General features: G+C 37.7%; 1 protein-coding gene across 1 annotated transcript; it reads left to right on the top strand.

The window, feature by feature from the left end:
• Positions 1-1,826: 1,826 nt before the first annotated feature.
• Positions 1,827-16,275, top strand: LOC121193593 (macrophage mannose receptor 1-like). The gene is made up of 33 exons (XM_041055984.1): positions 1,827-1,999; positions 2,866-3,213; positions 3,544-3,714; positions 3,948-4,103; positions 4,296-4,406; positions 4,534-4,671; positions 4,779-4,955; positions 5,240-5,394; positions 5,633-5,746; positions 6,455-6,570; positions 6,734-6,882; positions 6,973-7,172; positions 7,663-7,778; positions 7,956-8,028; positions 8,130-8,283; positions 8,515-8,553; positions 9,010-9,173; positions 9,290-9,351; positions 9,689-9,789; positions 9,931-10,073; positions 10,283-10,388; positions 10,973-11,097; positions 11,261-11,302; positions 11,465-11,503; positions 11,673-11,708; positions 12,201-12,303; positions 13,021-13,253; positions 13,709-13,874; positions 14,063-14,233; positions 14,346-14,462; positions 15,058-15,216; positions 15,372-15,398; positions 15,486-16,275. The coding sequence occupies exons 1-33, from the start codon at positions 1,894-1,896 to the stop codon at positions 15,746-15,748; spliced, it is 4,380 nt and encodes a 1,459-aa protein (XP_040911918.1). The 5' UTR covers positions 1,827-1,893; the 3' UTR covers positions 15,749-16,275.
• Positions 16,276-18,723: the final 2,448 nt, after the last annotated feature.

Genomic DNA, 18,723 nt, shown 5'->3' with positions numbered 1-18,723 from the left:
CGATAAATTTCACAAAAAAAAAAAAAAAACAACCAACAAAGACAACTGAGTTTCTTTCCCCAAAAGCATTACACCAAAAAAGCGGAAACTGTCATATAGTATCATATAATATTTGTCATTCAGAATGGCATTCACTCAGTCCAGCAGCAACTAAACTACAAGCTGACCAGATGAACTGGACAGCTGGTCAGCTTGTAGTTTAGTTTAGTTGCTGATCATGATTAACATCACATCACAACATCAACAAAATTGGCAAGAGAAGTATTTTGCAGGAGGCCAAAGCTCTCTAGAGGAAATGTTATGGTTAAATAGTGCTGAAACAAGCAGAAAGATTTCGCATCGAGTTTCATCAGTTTGGTCCAACTGAATCCTACTGTCTAGAATCCCTTTACTAATAAACTCTAACACAGTGTATAAATCTTTTTCAGTACAGAAATAATTATCATAGAGTACATATTAGTCATGAGATAGGTGTGTTTAATCTAGTTTTTCCAACATCAAATCACTACTTCAAACAAACACGTTTTCTCTCCCTGTTTTCCATATATGTGAACCTACTTCCCTCTGTTGCATCAGCAAACCAATGGTTAAGGGTGTGGGCCAATGAGAACAGATTTGCAGCACTTCCTCTCTAAGCTGACAGATTCATTTACCACAACTGTGCATCAGCCCTGATTTTGCATGGCCTAGAGTTGTTCAACTGAGCCTGCATTGGCATCCGAAAGCAGCAACCATGACCATGCCATCTCCGTTTGTCAGTGGAGAATTTCCTAAGGAACCTGTCAGGTACTGCCAGCTCCTGTGTCCGGCTGACAGCATCTTAGATTTATCTACGAGACAGTGCTGAGCTATGACACACCAGACCAAAAGTCAATCACTTGGTGCCATTAGGCTGAGTTGTCAGTGGCCAACCATTACCCGTAATTTTTCCTTTTATTTGTTACCACACTTGTACTGCTGAGCCATGTATGCTGAGAAGTTTTCTACACTGAAAACATTACATGATCAACTAAGCCATTCCATCAAACACATTAAAACAACACCTTATGTTCAAAAATGACTTAACCACAAAAAAAAACAAACAGAAAATTGGGGACACTCTGGTCATCATTTCCTGAGAAAGTCCAGCATCCGTTACAGAGGAGAAAAAAAAAAAACACAAAGTCAGCATTATGATAGCTTCCTTGTTGCGAATATTGCACAATACTTTCTCCAGGAAGCTGAAATTGACAAGAATTTCTAACGGCCTAACATGATGTTCTCAAGAATCTGTGTGAATCATGTTTCAGCTGCATCAACCGCAATTTGAATCACATCTGCTTCTGTCTCTACATAGGGTGAATCACAGAAGTCACATTAACTGTCAATTGATGAGCAAAAATTAACAGTAAGAACACTATTGTAGATAATTTATTTGTGGAATAACTGGTTACCTTAATTACAACCAATGGGGGTCTAAAACTACCACAAAAAAAACCCAAATCTTTTTTCTGGTTCATGTGTTTGGTATCTGCGTAGACAGTCTGTCATTTAAAAGGTCACTTGCTGGAGCATGATACTAGCACTTCCTGTTTTCCACAGTCTGTTTATTATGCAATGGCACACATCCACATAGTAATGTGGACTTTCTTCTGGGAATCCAGTGTATTTAACAATGAAACAGCTACGTGTGCAAATATCAGCATTTGGGTTCCTGTTAAAAATAATTTGCCCCCCCTTGTTCACCTAAAGCATAATGTTTAAAAAAAAAAAAAAAAGAAGAAGAAGAAAAAAGTCAGATGCAAGACAAATAAACGTCATGATGACACGCGAGACACAATGTGTCAGTCCTATTAAGAATGACTTTCGACAATCATTCACACAGCTCCTAAATCCTCTGCAAGAATTGCATGGATGAAGGTTTCTGCTGTAAGACATTTCAAAGGAAGGCTAACAATGAGGATAACTTGTGCAGCTTTTGTGCTCCTCATCCAAATGCTCCAGGGTTTTGCTTCAGACGGTACAGTATTCCAACTTTAAACTTTCAGCTTTTCATGAGATTTAGTAAACGCGGACTCTACACTGTATATGAGATTGTCCTTCACCATGCGTCAGTGTGTACTGCATGTTGTCACCTGTGCTACCCAAATGAAGTTTGTACATTTTTTACAGTTCAGTTTTGTACAGAAATGTTTGTTTCTGTTTCCCCAAATAACCCAAATGAACTGCTTGCTTTCATTTGCTTGTTTCACTGACATTAATACAAGGATGAATAAAAACCTTTTAAAATTAAAGGAGGAAAACACTAAACATTAAAATTCTTTTAACGGGACCAAAAGCAGTATGGTGCTTGGAGGTCTTCGCAAACTAATCAAAACAGAAATCTCAAATATGAGAGTGGGTTTAGATTCAGATCTTACTTTTAATTCTCATTTTAACAAGGTCATTAAAACATCATTTCACACTTTTATGACCTTAATAACTTTAACTTGACTTTGGAGTAATGTTACAGCTTTTGTTTTAGTTTTTCACGTTTAATCACTGGTTTTTATGACTTTTTACACCTCGTGTTTATTTCCCTAATCCTGCCATGTGAAGCACTTTGGGTTGAGCTGAGCTGAGTTGAAGGCTGTTGTACTTTTAGCACTAATATTTTCCAGATATAAGATTGTTTTAAGAACATGTAATAAGTAAACTATGCTTGCTTATTACATTTTTGTTTACTCTGTGAATAACGCTCAATACAATTGTTCATATTATAGAAAACAATTTAGACACAGCAAAAACGACTCCAAGGGCAGACTGTATAAACAGATAAACAGAGTTCTTCGGCAACAAACTGCCAAATCTGTCAAAAATGTGTTTACACCACTTCTTTCTCTACAGACTCACCATTTCAACTAACTAACAAGGCCACTGGTTTTTGTTTGGTCAACAACTGCAATGACATACGCTGGACGACTGGTGATCGACTTCTGGTTCAAACGAAGAATAAGTGCCTGGGAGTCCAGGGGAAAAGTGTGGGCAGTGAAATAAGCCTCTACGATTGTGACGAAAACAGTGAACTCCAAAAGTGGGAATGCAAGAATGAAACCGTGCTTGCACTCAAAGGCCAAGAGCTGTACATTGAGCTCACTGCAGATAGCACAGCTGCTCTCACCAAAACAATAGGACCCAATAACCAACTCACAATTTCAGGGACGTCCAGTGGTGCTTGCACAAGAACATACAGAGGTACAGTATTATATAAAACTGTCGTTTTGATTGGACTTGTATTTTCCACAGTTGAATAATAACTATTGTCACAGAAATTCAAGTTAAAGTACTCTAGTAAAAATAAAACACCATTGAGACTCCATTGCATTGGCCATCACTGTATGAAGATGACGTAATAAGTAATATTTACATATTAGGTTTGTAAACTTGTTAATAGATATTCATGCATTCACATTTACTTAACATATGCCATTTAATCATAATTGTTTTATAAGTCTTAGTTTGAATTGTGGAAAAGATCGTTTTGAAGTGGTTTGTCATATGTTGTTTATTCTTATTCTTGTTCAGAATTTTATGCCCTCGGTGGAAATGCAGCTGGAATGCCCTGCATGTTTCCCTTCATGTACAGAGACCAGTGGTTCTCAAACTGCACTACGTTTGACTCCTCAGAAAAGCGCTCTTGGTGTGCAGTTGAAACAAAATATCAAAGTGAACGCTGGGGCTACTGCCCAACTACTTGTGAGTACTGCCTGTGAAAAATTAAAGTACTTTAACTGAGTAATGGAAGCTTTTGGGAGCTAATTATTTTTCGGAGCACCTACAAGCATCATTTGATTTAGTAGTCCAGTAATTCACAGTCAAGGAAACCACCATCACTTAATGGAGACAAAAATCCACAACTTTAAGGAGAGACTATTACACTTTGCAGCAGCAACAGTTGCATATCCATATTTTGTATATTTACTTAACAGCCAAAGAAGACTGGAATGTATACCCAGTAACAGGAGCTTACTACCAGCTCAACATACAGTCAGCTCTGACTTGGTCCCAGGCTGAGACCAGCTGCAAACAGCAGGGCGCCTCCGTGCTCAGTATCAATGATCCTCATGAGCAGGCTTACATCACAGGTAAGGTGGTAATGACTTCGTATTGAATGTACTGATAACCATGTATTTGGAATATACAATAACTATATGCAATAACTGTGCACCAGTTCCTTTTGTGCAGTTTGCTTAATAAAATTCAATGATAAATATGAATGTGTGAATGGATACTGTTGAAACAGTCAGGAACTTTTTTGTTTCCAATACCCCCAACAGTACAACTAGGGAGAGATGGCAGTAAGCTTTGGACTGGGCTGATCCTGGATCCAGAACATGGCTGGAAATGGTCCAATGGGGGGCCTTACCGTTATATGAAATGGGATTCGGGTATGTTTTTCCTCCACTTCACCACAATGTGTTAATATTCTGATCAATTAAAACAGTAATATATTGAAATTTTATTAGCAATACTCAATCTCTATCAGCAATCTCAAGCAGTATCATCTGGTTTTAGGACATCCACTTCCTGATCCAGGACACAACTGTGCAGCTCTCGATCCTGCTGTACAGTACTCCTGGCAGAGTGCACCTTGCAGCAAGAAACTGGGCTACATCTGTTATAGTAAAAGGGCTGAGGAAATTCCTACACAAGGTAAAGAAAAATAACTATTTATATTCTAGACATCCTCTGGTTGCTGTACAGCTACATAGTGTATCTGTCACTTAGTCCTTCTATTTCTTTGTTCTTTTCATCTTCAGTGGAGACAGGCTATTGTTCGAGTCCTTGGATTCCCTACAATGGCCACTGCTTCCACCTTAATCGTACTCAGATAACATGGCCTGATGCTCAGAGACAGTGCCGTACTGAAGGAGGGGACCTAGTCAGCATGCGCAATGTGGAGGACCAAAGCTTTGTCATCTCTCAACTTGGATATGGTGCGGGAAGTCAAAGAATAGTTTACACAAGTTTACCTTTAAGGAGGAGATTCTTTGGGTTACGATGAACCACAATGTCTCTGGTTTGAGTCTGGCCAGGGACCTTTAGTGCATCGCCCTCTCCCTCATTTTCTGTCATCTCTCCTGTACTGCTATCTAATGAAGGCAGAAAATGCAGAACAAGCAAGTTTGAAAGCTCCACAAGAAATACATATGAATAAAAGAAACATTACGTTATTGGAAAATAGTTCATGGAAAGATAATTTTTTTGTTCATGTCTGCAGCATCCACTGATGAGCTTTGGATTGGACTGAATGACAGGAGGACAGAGCAGCTGTTTGACTGGAGTGACCAGTCTACTGTCACCTTCACTAGCTGGGAGTATGGGAGACCTTTCGTCTCCGGCAATATAAAGGACTGTGTTCTCATCAGCGGAGAGGTAAGGAGCATTGTGTGAGTATAATGGTGAGAATATTAAACCAATGTACATGCACAAAACATCCACCCACTAAGGAAAAGTGACAATGAACAAACACTAACTTGATTTATCGGGCAGCAAAAAGGCAAATTGTACAGCTACATACCACTTAACTGTACATATGTTAAACTGGACATATATTGTGTACTGTATATGTCTGTATCTACTGTATCTAATATTTTATGGTCCTCTGTTGCAGAAAGGGAACTGGGCTGACCACGTTTGTGAGGAAAAGCATGGTTTCATTTGTATGAAGAGGAGTGCTTCAAGACCCACTGGAGATGAAGTGGAGCAGGATGCAGGATGCAAAGCTGTGTGTTAACTTTACTAATTTTTATATTTTTATCAAAAAATAAAATAATCTCTAATTCATAAAATAAAATTTGTAAATTTCCAGACACCACACCAAACTCAAGCAGCAATATGTACTGCATAGAGGCAGTACACAATCTTTCCAGCTTGAAAAAGCAGGCAAACTATGTTACCAAGTTTACACAATGGAGCACCTGGCAGCTTAAGAGCCAGATATTTTTTCTTACTAAGGCGAAAACTGAAAAGGCACTTAAATGTTACACTTACATGGATAGAGACACAGCTTTAACTAAATGCTAATGTTGCTTTTTACTATGTTATAATAGTAACAATAGCATGTCAGGGGTGTGTGTGTTTTTGACCTCTTTGTAGAGTTCCCCCAGTGTTTGACTTTATAACACTGCATTTAGGCCAAGTTAAAGCTACAGAATATTTCTGTCTGATTTTAGTGATTGTATCTTTCAATTTTTTTTGATATAGAATAAATTTGGAAAGTTATTGAAAAATGAGATATGGTGAAAACTGATGTGTAGCTTTAGTTGTCACATTTAGACACTAATCAGGCAATCCTCTCATATCCCAGATACACTGTACTATGGAAACATTTCTAGGTGTTATTCTCTTTTTTAAAACAATAACAGTTTTAAATTATGAAAAATTGCATGATTCTCATCTTCATTTTGCTGTTTTTGTTTTTCCAACAATGCAGGGGTGGAAGAGACATGGCTCATACTGCTACTTCGTAGGGACAGAGACCAAAACCTTTGATGAAGCTACACATGACTGCAAGAGTTCAGGCTCTTACTTGGCTGATGTTTCAACTGCGTAAGAACAATTATTTGTATTCCAAATACTCTGAGCTTGCGAGACTTAAGAATAGTTTTGGAATTTAAAAACAGAATTTCAATAAAACAGTTTATGTCAGTTTCAAGTTACGTAAGCTTTTGATACTGTATGACTATGATACTGCTATTGTAAATACTTCCAGGGTGGACAATGCATTCCTTGTCAGCTTGGTGGGGCTGAGGCCAGAGAAATACTTCTGGCTAGGACTCTCAAACCAGAAAAATATTGATCAATTTGTGTGGACCAACACAGACTCGGTGAGGTTTACTCACTGGAACGCTCAAATGCCAGGTATGGAGAAATTTTAAACTACATCTGCAAAATGTGACAGAAAGTGGTATCACAACTGACACTTCACAATTTTATCCACGACAATGCAAGGTCACCAACAGGGCTGTGTTGCCTTGGCAACTGGGATTTTTGCGGGCCTCTGGGATGTGCTGCCCTGTGACAATAAGCAGAAATACATTTGCAAGCACCAGGCCGAAGGGGCAGCTGCAACCCCTGCCCCGCCCACTCTTAAACCTCCACGGTGTGCCGACGGCTGGACTAAAGTGGGACCAAGAAACTACTGCTTTAAGGTACAGCCACTAGAATAAATATCTACTTCAGATTAAAGGATAAGTTTAGGATCTTTATACAATACTCTAATACCCTACACACACTGAGAGTTAATGACAGCTGCAATCATTGCTCCTCCATGAAGTGATATAACTTCATGGTGCAGCTACACTGAAAGGAATACGGACATAACACCCATTAGTATGAACTCTTGAATTAATGAATTATAACAAAACCAAATCTAGTAAGATCTTCTATTCCACATTCTATTCTATTTTGGTGTAATTATCTAACTGATCTAAAATACACACTTTTAAATATAATGGTTCAAATAATCAAAAATTTGTTTTCTTTAGTGCGGTTAGTTGTTAAACAAAATACTGAAACTACTCCAACATTTATATATACAAACAGTGCAAAGACAATAAAACACTGCTTTTCAATTTAAATACTGAAGCAGAGCTTTGTGTGAAGTGACATGTTGAACCTCTTTGTCTTGTCTTTGTCAAGTTGTTTGATTCATCACAAAAGAGGACCTGGTATGAGGCCAGAGATTACTGCATGGCCATTGGTGGAGACTTACTCAGTATCCATAGTGCTGCTGAGCTTGAAACACTACCTGAACGGTACAGTAGGACCTGGCAAATACAAAAAAGTACAAAACTGGTTGTAGCAGATGATGAAGTTTGGCTAGTTGAACATCTCTTCAACAGATAACTATCACGTTAGACAAAAGTTTGTTGTTTAAACATCTACAAACAGGTTTTATACTTAAATGATTAACATAAGTTTGTCAATTACAGCTATGAAACCGTCTGGATTGGACTTAGTGCCCCTGACCCAGACACCGGTTATGTATGGAGCGATGGATCCCCAGTGAGTAAATAGTTTTCTACATCAATAGTCATTTAGCTTATAGTTTAGGAGACTATGAAATTCTAAATCACTGTATCTTTTATTGTGTGCTTTTGTTGCAGCTGCAATTCCAACACTGGGAGGAAGACGAGCCAAACAATAAAAATAATGTGGAATCTTGTGCTGAATTCAAAATGCACAGGCAGAGAAGCAGCGGGTCTTGGAACGATGTGCACTGTGAGACGTACCATGGATGGCTGTGCCAGATCCGTGCAGGTAAAATGACTGAGGAATGAGCTGAATCTCTTTCTTTCTGTCTTGTTTGGGTATCAAGGTTTTGAAGAGTGTGTAAGTCTTTTGTAAAATTTGCTGCAGGTTAATCAAGCAAGTTTGACTTCCCAACAATGTCTTCCTCACATTTATTATGGTGTATGCATTCTCCAATGCTTACTGCCACTCCAGTACTCTATTCAGTGATCTGAGCATAATTATCTCCTGTCCTTACAGGAGTGACTCCAAATCCACCTCCAGATCCTGTCACTCCTGGTAAGTGGGCCATTTCTCGACACAACCACACAGTAGACACTAGAAACACACTCTTAAGCCAAACCTGTTTTTAAATGGATGGTTTTGTTAAATTTGTTGTTAACATTCAGTTCTATGATCATGTTAATTTAAATATGGCTCAAATATGCTGATGTTAAAGTCACCAAAATTTTTACTATTTACTGATGGGGACATGAAGGTCTGTGTCAAATTTCATGTCAAGCCAAACTGCTGTTAAGACATTTCATTCAAAGCCACAGATGTAAAACGACTGGAAATCAAATCAATACTTGCTGAGATATTTCTGTCTAGACCAGAGTGGTGGACCAACCAACCAACTGACTGACCAATACTGGCATCCATAGAGCGATGCTGCTTGCATGGCTAAAAAGCAACTAGAAATCTGAACCTACTCATAATCTGATCATACATTGCATATTTCTATCATGTTTTCAGACTACAACAGGACATCAGATGGGTGGATAGAATGGAACGGAGATCAGTATTATATTAACCAAATGTCAGAGGCCATGGAAGATGCTCGTCACTTCTGCCAGCAGAGGCACGGTGACTTGGTAACTATCAGCAGTGAAGCTGAAAGTGTCTTTTTATGGAAAAGGGTAAGCAGTGACATTTATACCACATTAATGACATTACTCAATCATGGCATTTAAGTGCATAACATGCTGAAATTTAAGTAGTGCTGGCTTTACCATATGCTGCTATCTGTGTGTAGACATACAGAAGTCATGAGCCGTATTGGATAGGCCTGACTGTAGATCTTGATGGAACATCTGCGTGAGTATGAACTACATGAACAATGGACTAAATACAAGATATAAAAGAAGTCTTAATACTTGATGTTTCTTTTCCTGCTCAGGGACTACAGATGAAAATTAGCTGGTAGCTAACTCTGGTATGGCTGAGAGCTATGCACCGTTCCTGTTAAATAAACAAATAAAATAAAAATAAAAAAGTCAAACCAAAGAAAAGCATCAAAATTATGTGACATATTGCTGAACTCTGCTGATTTGTGCAGGTTTAATAATAGCGCAACTCAGTTACTGAAATGAAAGTAAGTGTGCAAAGAATGTGTCCTTCAAAATTTCAACTGATTGTCTTGTGTTCCAAAAAGGTGGATAGATGGTTCTCCAGTGGTGTTTGAAAGGTGGGATGAAAATCAACCTGACTTCAAGAACAATGATGAAAATTGTGTTGCTATGACTAGCTCTATGGGTGAGTAACTTGAAACTGATTCATCTTCAGTGGCATACTTTCATATGTGTGAATTTAATAAAAAAATACATCTGAAATTAGATGTAAAAATGCACATCGTTTTTGCTTAAATATTTATGTCATGTTCTGATTGGCTCACAGGGTTCTGGCATGATTATAATTGTGGGTATGAGCATAAGTCCATTTGTAAACGCAGTGGCTCACCGCCTCCCAATGCCACTGTAGCACCAACAGTTCCTCCAAAAGGTGGCTGTTCACAAAACTGGAAAAAAATTAACTCAAAGGTATGAGGTCATTTTTATGTTCTGTTGTTAAAGTTGTTTGATGGGATGGGAATGCAACTGACAGATGCACAGAATTCAATTCTCAGCACCTGTAATGAAATGAACGTTCAATCTTAACAACACTGCCTCTTAAGCACTGATCTGTTACTGGATTAAAAAATAATCTACTTGTCATTTATCACACAAAGCTGTTGATTTTTCACCTATAGTGTTACAGCATCAATAATAGCCAGAGGCAGACATGGGAAGGAGCAAGAACTCAGTGCAGAGCAATGGGAGGAAATCTTGCCTCAATTCTGTCCAGGGATGTGCAAGGTTTGTTTTACAAATTTTTTTCCCAGTAGACTATCATTTCTATAATACAGAGAAGTGCGCATCATGCATATTTCATAAAACTATATATTTCATATAAATTTCTTGTTGGTGTTAGCCAGAGACAATAAGAATTTTTGCTGCGTTAATCAATATTAATCAATATTATTCTTTATTCAACGTGTTTGCCTGCAAGTACAAAATTTACATATGGTAGATCTTGATAGTTTTTGGTTATAGACAATCAGGCATTAGGGGTCTATCCAGTAAAAAAACATTTATTAAAAACAACTTCAATAGAGCAAAGGTGTCAGAACGTGATGATCAAGCTGTGAATAGCCTCACATTATCTTCTGTCTTCAAGTAAATGGTATACACATCACAACGGCTAGAGCTAATATCCAGCTAACCATATCCTGTACATGTACAGTATGTTCTGCACCTGTGTACGTGGAATGAACAAGGCAGAAAGACAAACAATAAAAGCCATGCTGCCACTTTCATATAAACAGTCTTAGTACATGCATAGAATATAAACTGAGACAGGTCTGCCAAAAAATTGTGTAAAGTTTATGTTACATTTTTAGTGTTCTTGTCAACTGAAATGGCCAACGCACCTACGACAAACCTGTGGATTGGTTTGTATAATAGACACCTTAGGTATCACTGGACAGATGGCCGACCAATGCGATACACCAACTGGGGGTCTAGGGTAAGTGGACACTGTGACTTTTGTATTAAAATGTTAAGCACATGGGTTACGTGCTGGACTACCAAAAAGGGTTTTGCTACACTGAAAATGTTTTTAGTAGTGCAAAAGGTTTCTTGTGTGTATCTTTATGAAAATATGACTCTTTGTTTCTCCACTGTTGCAGCGCCGGCAGTCAATCACATTGATGGACGACCATCCTTGGGCAGTACGTTTTAACTTTACTGTACTTGAAGCATAGCTTTGTCAACGTAGAGCAGAAACAGCTGAGCTTATGCTTCATGTACCCACAGCTTAATTATATGCATTTGTATTGTTTATAATACATTTTTGGTGTATTGCTAAATATTTCTGACATCCTGGTTTTCAGATGCACAGGTATCACCATTTCCACTATTTCCATGAGGAGGTAAAACCACTTTGATAATTTGATTGTAATGTGTAATACCATTTCATTTGTCTTGACTGGAGCAAAAATACATCACACCCTTATCATAAGTTTTGCCTCATACACAATGTTTATCTAGCATTTGGATGACTTAAATGCATCTGTGCTGATTTTTGATTTTTGATTGCAGATGGATTACTATCACTTTTCTCATACACTGCAAGAGGTAATGCTTTCTTTATACACTGTAAATACAACTTACTGTGCAATGACTTGGAGCTTCTGTGACAACCAAACAACCATAATTCATCATACTTCATCATAAGCACTGTAACAGCTGAAAAAACTGAATTCTAAGATCTGTGAAGTTTAATAACAGTATACTGTATAGAAATTATAATAGAAACTCTGCTGTTTCACGTGGAAAACTAGTCTTTATCAGCCAGTGGTAATTTATCCTCCTGTTAAGATAACTGGTGTCTTGGTGAACTATTGATCATATTTTTTTATTATTATAAATTTGGAATTTTTTACAGTAATTACGCTGTCTGTCACTGTGGCCAAAGGTTCACACTTAAGGCATAAGAGCAACAAAGTTCAAAAGATCCTTCTTCATGGCTGCATTTATCTGTAGAACATGCATTACGATCACTCGAAAATAACCCTGATTCTCACAATAGCTTGCTCATTATGCTCTTTTCTCTCTGTACTACAACAGGGTACGTGTGCTGGCATGACTACCGATTCTAACATTGGCATTGGGAAATGGATATCAATGTCCTGCAATGACACCAATGGATATGTCTGTGCTAGAAATCTTGGTGAGCATAGGCATGCCCTTTCTCTTAAATGAGATTAATCAATTAATTGTTTTGTCAGAAAGAAAACATCAATCAAATTTTCTGTTGATTAATTAAATGACTAATTAAGTAACTAACAAAATGCATGCATTATGGGTGCTTGCACTATAACAGTAGGCGTATGGTGTATGGCATGTGCATGACTAAGAAAACAACAGCTGGTGTATTTTAGAACAGATAATTGTTGGTGATGAAAAGTGGTAATGAAGTGAATTCTGAAATTCAGGACCTGCTTTCCAATTGCTTGGCTAGATCTATTCCATGGAATGCATTTGGGGAAACGTAGTGACATTTAATGCACTTATGTGGAACTAAAAAAGGACTAAATTCACAGCTTTGACAAAAGGCCTGATTTTTGCAGAAGCCTCACTGGAGTTTTCACTACATTTTAAAGTGTGAGGGATAATTAAAACCACTAATTGTCCTAAAGCAACTGATCTGCTGTGTGTACTGTACTGTATAGTAATCAGTATTTCCAAATCCATTTATGATCAAAGTTGTGATTTCAGCAATAAGATTTTAAAACATGGCGATTATTCAGACAGAATGGTTAAATGATTGTGTGACTGAGTAATTTTATTCTTCTCAGGAAAATGGAAAATAGTAACTTTTAAGAGTCTGTATAACAGAGCTGACGAATTGAAGAGCTAAATTTGTCTAATTTCCCACCCTAAACAGACTCATCTCTCCCAGACTCTCCTGAACCAACAGTTCCCACCGACTATGTCAAAATATTTAATGACTCCATCAAGGCTGTTGCTCAGCCAATGACCTGGGATGAAGCCAAGAAGCACTGTGGAGGTGATGGTGCAAACCTGGCTAGCCTTCGAAATGGGTGGTCACAGCTCTATGTAGAGCTGATGGCTCTGAATCTCAAAGGTCCTCTGTGGATTGGACTGAACAAAAAGCAGGTACAGGGCACAAAGCGTCTCAGACAGCACAGCGCAAAAATAACACAAATAACCTCTGCTTGTAATTTGATATTTGTTGAGTACAGTAAATGTTCAAGCAAAAATGCTGATAACTGGCAACAATGACTGATAACAGAGTTTCACTTTAAAAACTGTATTTTGTAATTGTTGACATTTATATTTATTATATAAATTATCAATAGACAAATAACTAGGAGCAATATTACTACACTTATGTAAACTAATTATTTAGATCCACAAGAGGCATATTTTACAAAAGAAGACATTTAACAGACTTTCCAGCAGTGCTGACTGCTAGCTAATTGTAAGAACAGGGAAAAGAGTCATCTAATTAAAAAAAAAAGGTTCATCATTCACTCTAAACATCCCAAAGATTAGAGATTTCCATGAAAAAATGTTGTGACCTTGGAGAGTGATCAATTTTTGCTTTCCAGACTAGTGGATATTTCAGATATGTTGATGGCTGGCATTTGACCTCATCCAACTGGGATAGAGGGGAACCAAGAACAGACCGAGACTGTGTGTATGTGGATGTGGATGGAAAATGGAAGACTGCTGACTGCAATGAGAACAAGACCAGTGTTTGTATGAAGTCTACAGGTAGAGCTCATGTCAAGTTTAACATTTGGAATACTGTTTTAATATTAACACAGAAAGTTAGATTAATTTATTGTTGGTCACCATTCTATTTCAGATGTGACGTACAAATAGGTGCTTTTGCATTAGATTTGAAAGCATGTACTATAATTAAGTAACCTCAGTGTCATCACCGTCTCTATCATTCACAGATGTACCACCAACAGAATCAAGTGATTTCCCAGGATTTTGCCCTAATGACCCAGAAACACCCAGATACACAAGCCAAAGATCCAACTGGCAACCATTTAGGGGTTATTGTTATCTCTTTCTCACAGACAGGATTGAGTGGCCAGATGCATCTGCTAGCTGTGTCAGACATGGTAAGGATTTTCTGTGGATGATGTAAAACATATTTTTAATGACTCAGCTGTGTTTAGCTTTAACTAAGGATCTAAAATGTTTTCTTGTTTGCTTGCTTGGCTGTTTGTGAAGGTGGAACTCTTGCCAGCATTGAAGACCCCACTGAGCAAGAATTTATTCAAGGCAATGTGAAACAATTTCAAGACAGCCATGCTTCTTTCTGGATCGGCTTGTATAAAACTCACGCAGGTACAGTCACATTCTCAGTGGAAAAACATTAAGCTAAAGATTAAGCTCTTACAGTTGCCCACAGTTGACTTTCTTTTGATTTTCTGGCCCCAACACTGCTGGGGGGAACACTGTGCAGCATTAAGCAGCTGAAGATTCCCTCACATTTCCCACAATTTGGTTAAGATTAAAACAAGACTGAAGATTGAACACATCAACAGATGCTAAGGTTGCTTTGTGTGTGCTGTTAGGCAAATGCCTGCCAACACCTTTTCCCAAAACAACTTTATAAGGTGCTAATGTGTCAATATTGTTTTCAATTCCTGAGTCTAAGAGGCCAATTAATGTGGCTTTGACGTGACATTTTACAAAACCAAGGTTTTCATATCTATTGTTTCAATTTGTTATTTTCATTAATTGTTTTTACTTTTCGCAATATAATGAAGGTATGAAATGTTAGGTTACAGATTATAGAAGAACATGTGGTAAAACTTCAGTTACAAAGTTTTATTTCCTTTCACACTAAAAGAAATGATGTTGAGTATCAAACTAAAGATTGATTTGGTCCAAAAAAAAAAAAAAAACAAAACAAAACAGATTTTTTCTTTGTCCCAAGGCTTGTGGCAGTGGTTGGATAAATCTGTCATGGACTACAGTAACTGGGATGCAGGTCTACCTGATGACAACAGTTATGGATCAATCAAAGTGTCAGACGGAAAATGGAGGGGCGGCAGAAACTGGCATGACAAAGCATATATTTGTAAAACACCCAAAGGTGAGACCATCATACTTATTAGGACTTATTATTAAGTTTCACTTAAAATAATGTTTTCACAGTTACAGAAGTGTGTGCCACATAATGCTGAAACTAGATGTTTGGAGTATTCTATCAAAGAAAAGTTCATTTGAGCATGTTTGTCTTCTTTCTAGTATTACGAACAGTGCCAACAACAGCTGGTAAGTTATATCTATCATCATTTTTATTTGACTCGTTATTATAATTTACTTCTTTTCACTGAACATGTATGTGTACAATCTGTACAGTAACTCATCCGGTGGATCCTCCAACCCGTGGCCACATAATTTTGACAGCTGTACTGGTCATCACTGTGACTGTCATCGGGATATTCATCGTCATCTTTTTCTTCAAGAAGTCTGGTCACCGCCTACCCATCCCTGAAAAGTTAACTGCCTTTGACAACCCACTCTTCTTCAGCAATGAACGGACCCAGCCTGATCTGGTGGACACAAATAAACTGGTCGCAAATGCAGAGGAAGAGAACACTGAGCCTGTTATAACTGTGTAATGTATATACCAGTAGACCAAATGTGATACGTTTCACTGCAGTTGGCACTAACTGGCCTTAATGAACAAAACAATTTAAGCTGTACAATGCTTGACCTGACATACAATCTTTAATTGTGATAATTTGAAATTGTGTTTAGTTGTATATTATATAACCACTAAGAATTTACTGATGTACACAACATTGAATGTAAAGGGTGTCATTTTAATCCACCTTTCTTTAAGGTTTTTAACTGCTTGGAATGTGCTGTGGATTTTTGCATTTGCTACTGATTACTCACAGTGTAAAACTTAAAGATATGATAAGATAAAAAGTTGAGACGTTGAAACGTTTAATTAACTGTAAATAAGGCAAACAATGATCTTCTTACTGAACCATCATTCATCATGATGTAACCGCTTGACAAGCAGCATGTGACCAAACAGGGATCAAATATTTGAGTCCCAGATTACTCACTGCTTCTGCATAAGATTTTATTAAACAGGCAGCAAATTTATGTCTCTAATAATGATAAATGATAATACTGATGTGGAAAGGTACCAGTGGATTCACCATGAGAAGCAGGAGAAAGAGTTTCTTCAATGGCTCAATACATTTAAAAATCCACGAGTTCAGCATGTTTCTTATCTTGCTTCTCTGCATATAAAATGATGTACAATACAATATTACAAAACTATACTTTGATATAGATTATGTAAGTCAGACCAAGAGCAATCACAGATATTATTATTCACATCAAAAACCATCAATACATGCATCATGGCCTGTGCACTCTTACCTACAGAACTATGAAAAAGTTTTAGACAGAGATATTTCGATTCTTATCTCTCCATCACGGAGGCATCTCATCCTTCTCAAACTCATTCTGCAGCATGAGAGCTACCCCAAACATACAGTCAGTCATAAAGAGCTACCTTCAGCAACAAGAACAAGGAGTCCTGCGGCAGATGGTCTGGCCCCGACAGAGACACGATAACAACATTATGGAGTCAATCTGGAATGAATCCACAGAAGAACTGTGGAAACCACGCCAAGATGATCCAAGCAAGATGATCCCAGAACAACCTACCTGCTGAGTACCTTGATTTAATCACAAATCAAGGTGCACCTTGTATAAAGTTAATTGACAAATAAAAACTACTGATGACATTATTTTTGAAAGCGTCTTCACTTCACTTTTAGAGCATAAAACCTGTGCGCACAACTGTATATGCTTGGTATACAAAAGAAAGCCTACAAGCCCTACAGAGTACAAGTCATAGATTGAAGCCACTAACGCAGACACTCTATGCACGCTCATTCACAGACCACACACAGTCAAAGGGTGAGTGAACAGCCAATAAAAACGCATGAAAATAAAAATAAAAGCCCTTTTGGTTCTCTTGCTGCGACTATGTACAGTACACAGTGACTGTAACACTAGCTCCAGAGTCCAGGCTGCACAACACAATATGATACAGCCCCCACATCAAAAAGAACACACTGAACACAAGGATGTAAACACTCACACGGCCGCGGACGAACAGGCAGACACAAAGTTAAATATAACTCACATCATTTGAAGTCGAAGTAATCCACTCTTTCCTTCGTGCGGTTGAAGTATCCACATCGGTTGTTGACAAATCTCCAGTCCTTCATCTAAGCTAACGTTAGCTAAGCCAACTTCAACTCTCCCGCTTGTTTCATTCAAGATTAAATGACTCGTTAACTTTCTAAAGCTCGCCGTGAGGTCAGCGTAGGACAATTTAATTCGCCGTTTCTTTTCCGCGGACTCCATCGACGTTTTCTCAAGGTTAGATCCTAATTTATCATTAACTGTTTGCTCCGTGGCGTTAGCAGTTTCATTTGAATCAAAGAACTACACCTTCACCTGCGTTTCCCTCCATCTCTAGACGTTGGTAAAAGGCTGCATTACCGTTTTTGTCCACACAGGCTGGATGACATTTACCAACGCTTACATCCCAGAGGGCGCTGTTTCCCGACATGGCAGTGACAACACACGAAGAAGTGACTGCACTATTTTATACAGTATTATTAGTAATTACAGGAATTAGCAGCGAGATAGCTGATAGTAGGCTATTTTGTTGTAATATCTTTCTCGAAAGGGCAAAATTAGTTGTCTAAATAGTAATAAGGCAGAATGCAAGTATCTTCAAACAAAATGCCACTTAACGCATTCTCTGTTTTACATTTTAATGATTTTCAACAATAGAATGCATATTTGTCAAAATTAACTTCTGAATGCTGTACAAAACAAAAATAACAAATAATACTGAAAGGAACTCAACTCAAAGCAATTATACACAGTAGGTCAAGTTCTACCAGACAGTGCAACAGGCTCTCTGGTTCTCCTTACATTTATCTAACAAGGCAATTATGAAGTATGTACAAATGCATAGAGTTTGTATTCAAGCAATATATTTTATCACAAGAAGATGCATAGAGTATCCAGCATATAGCACAGGTCAGTGTCACCAAAAGATTATTCATGCTTCCAGACAGAGCAAATGCAGGTCAATAAATATGCTTGAACACCATTTTAAAAAGTAGGAAGTAAAGTATGACTTCCCTTTAGAATCAAGTAGAAAAATAGTTTGACTTTCAGTACCAATGTTTAAAATTAACTGTTGGCTTCTGAAGATACGCATCTGATTTTAAATACACGGGGCAGAGTAAGACATGACACTGAAACACACATACAAGTTAGTTGATCCCATATTTGACCATTTGATTAGACAAAACATTGTGTAACTTTGTAGAGACTGAAATCATAGAATGGATTGAATGGGAAGCCAAGAACAGATTGTGATTCAGTGATTTTATTTTGTCCTGTTATCTTGAGAGTATGAGTTAATTACTTCATAATCTGTTTTCGTCTGCAACCAATGATTACTTTCATTTGGATTAACCTTGCTTTAATTAATAATTTTGTATATAAAATATCCAAAATAGTGAAAAAATACACATCACAATTT

Source organism: Toxotes jaculatrix, chromosome 14 (genome assembly GCF_017976425.1).
Source record: "Toxotes jaculatrix isolate fToxJac2 chromosome 14, fToxJac2.pri, whole genome shotgun sequence".
Classification (NCBI taxonomy): domain Eukaryota; kingdom Metazoa; phylum Chordata; class Actinopteri; family Toxotidae; genus Toxotes; species Toxotes jaculatrix.
Note: the sequence above shows the minus strand (reverse complement) of the source record. Positions and strands in the feature narration are given on the sequence as shown.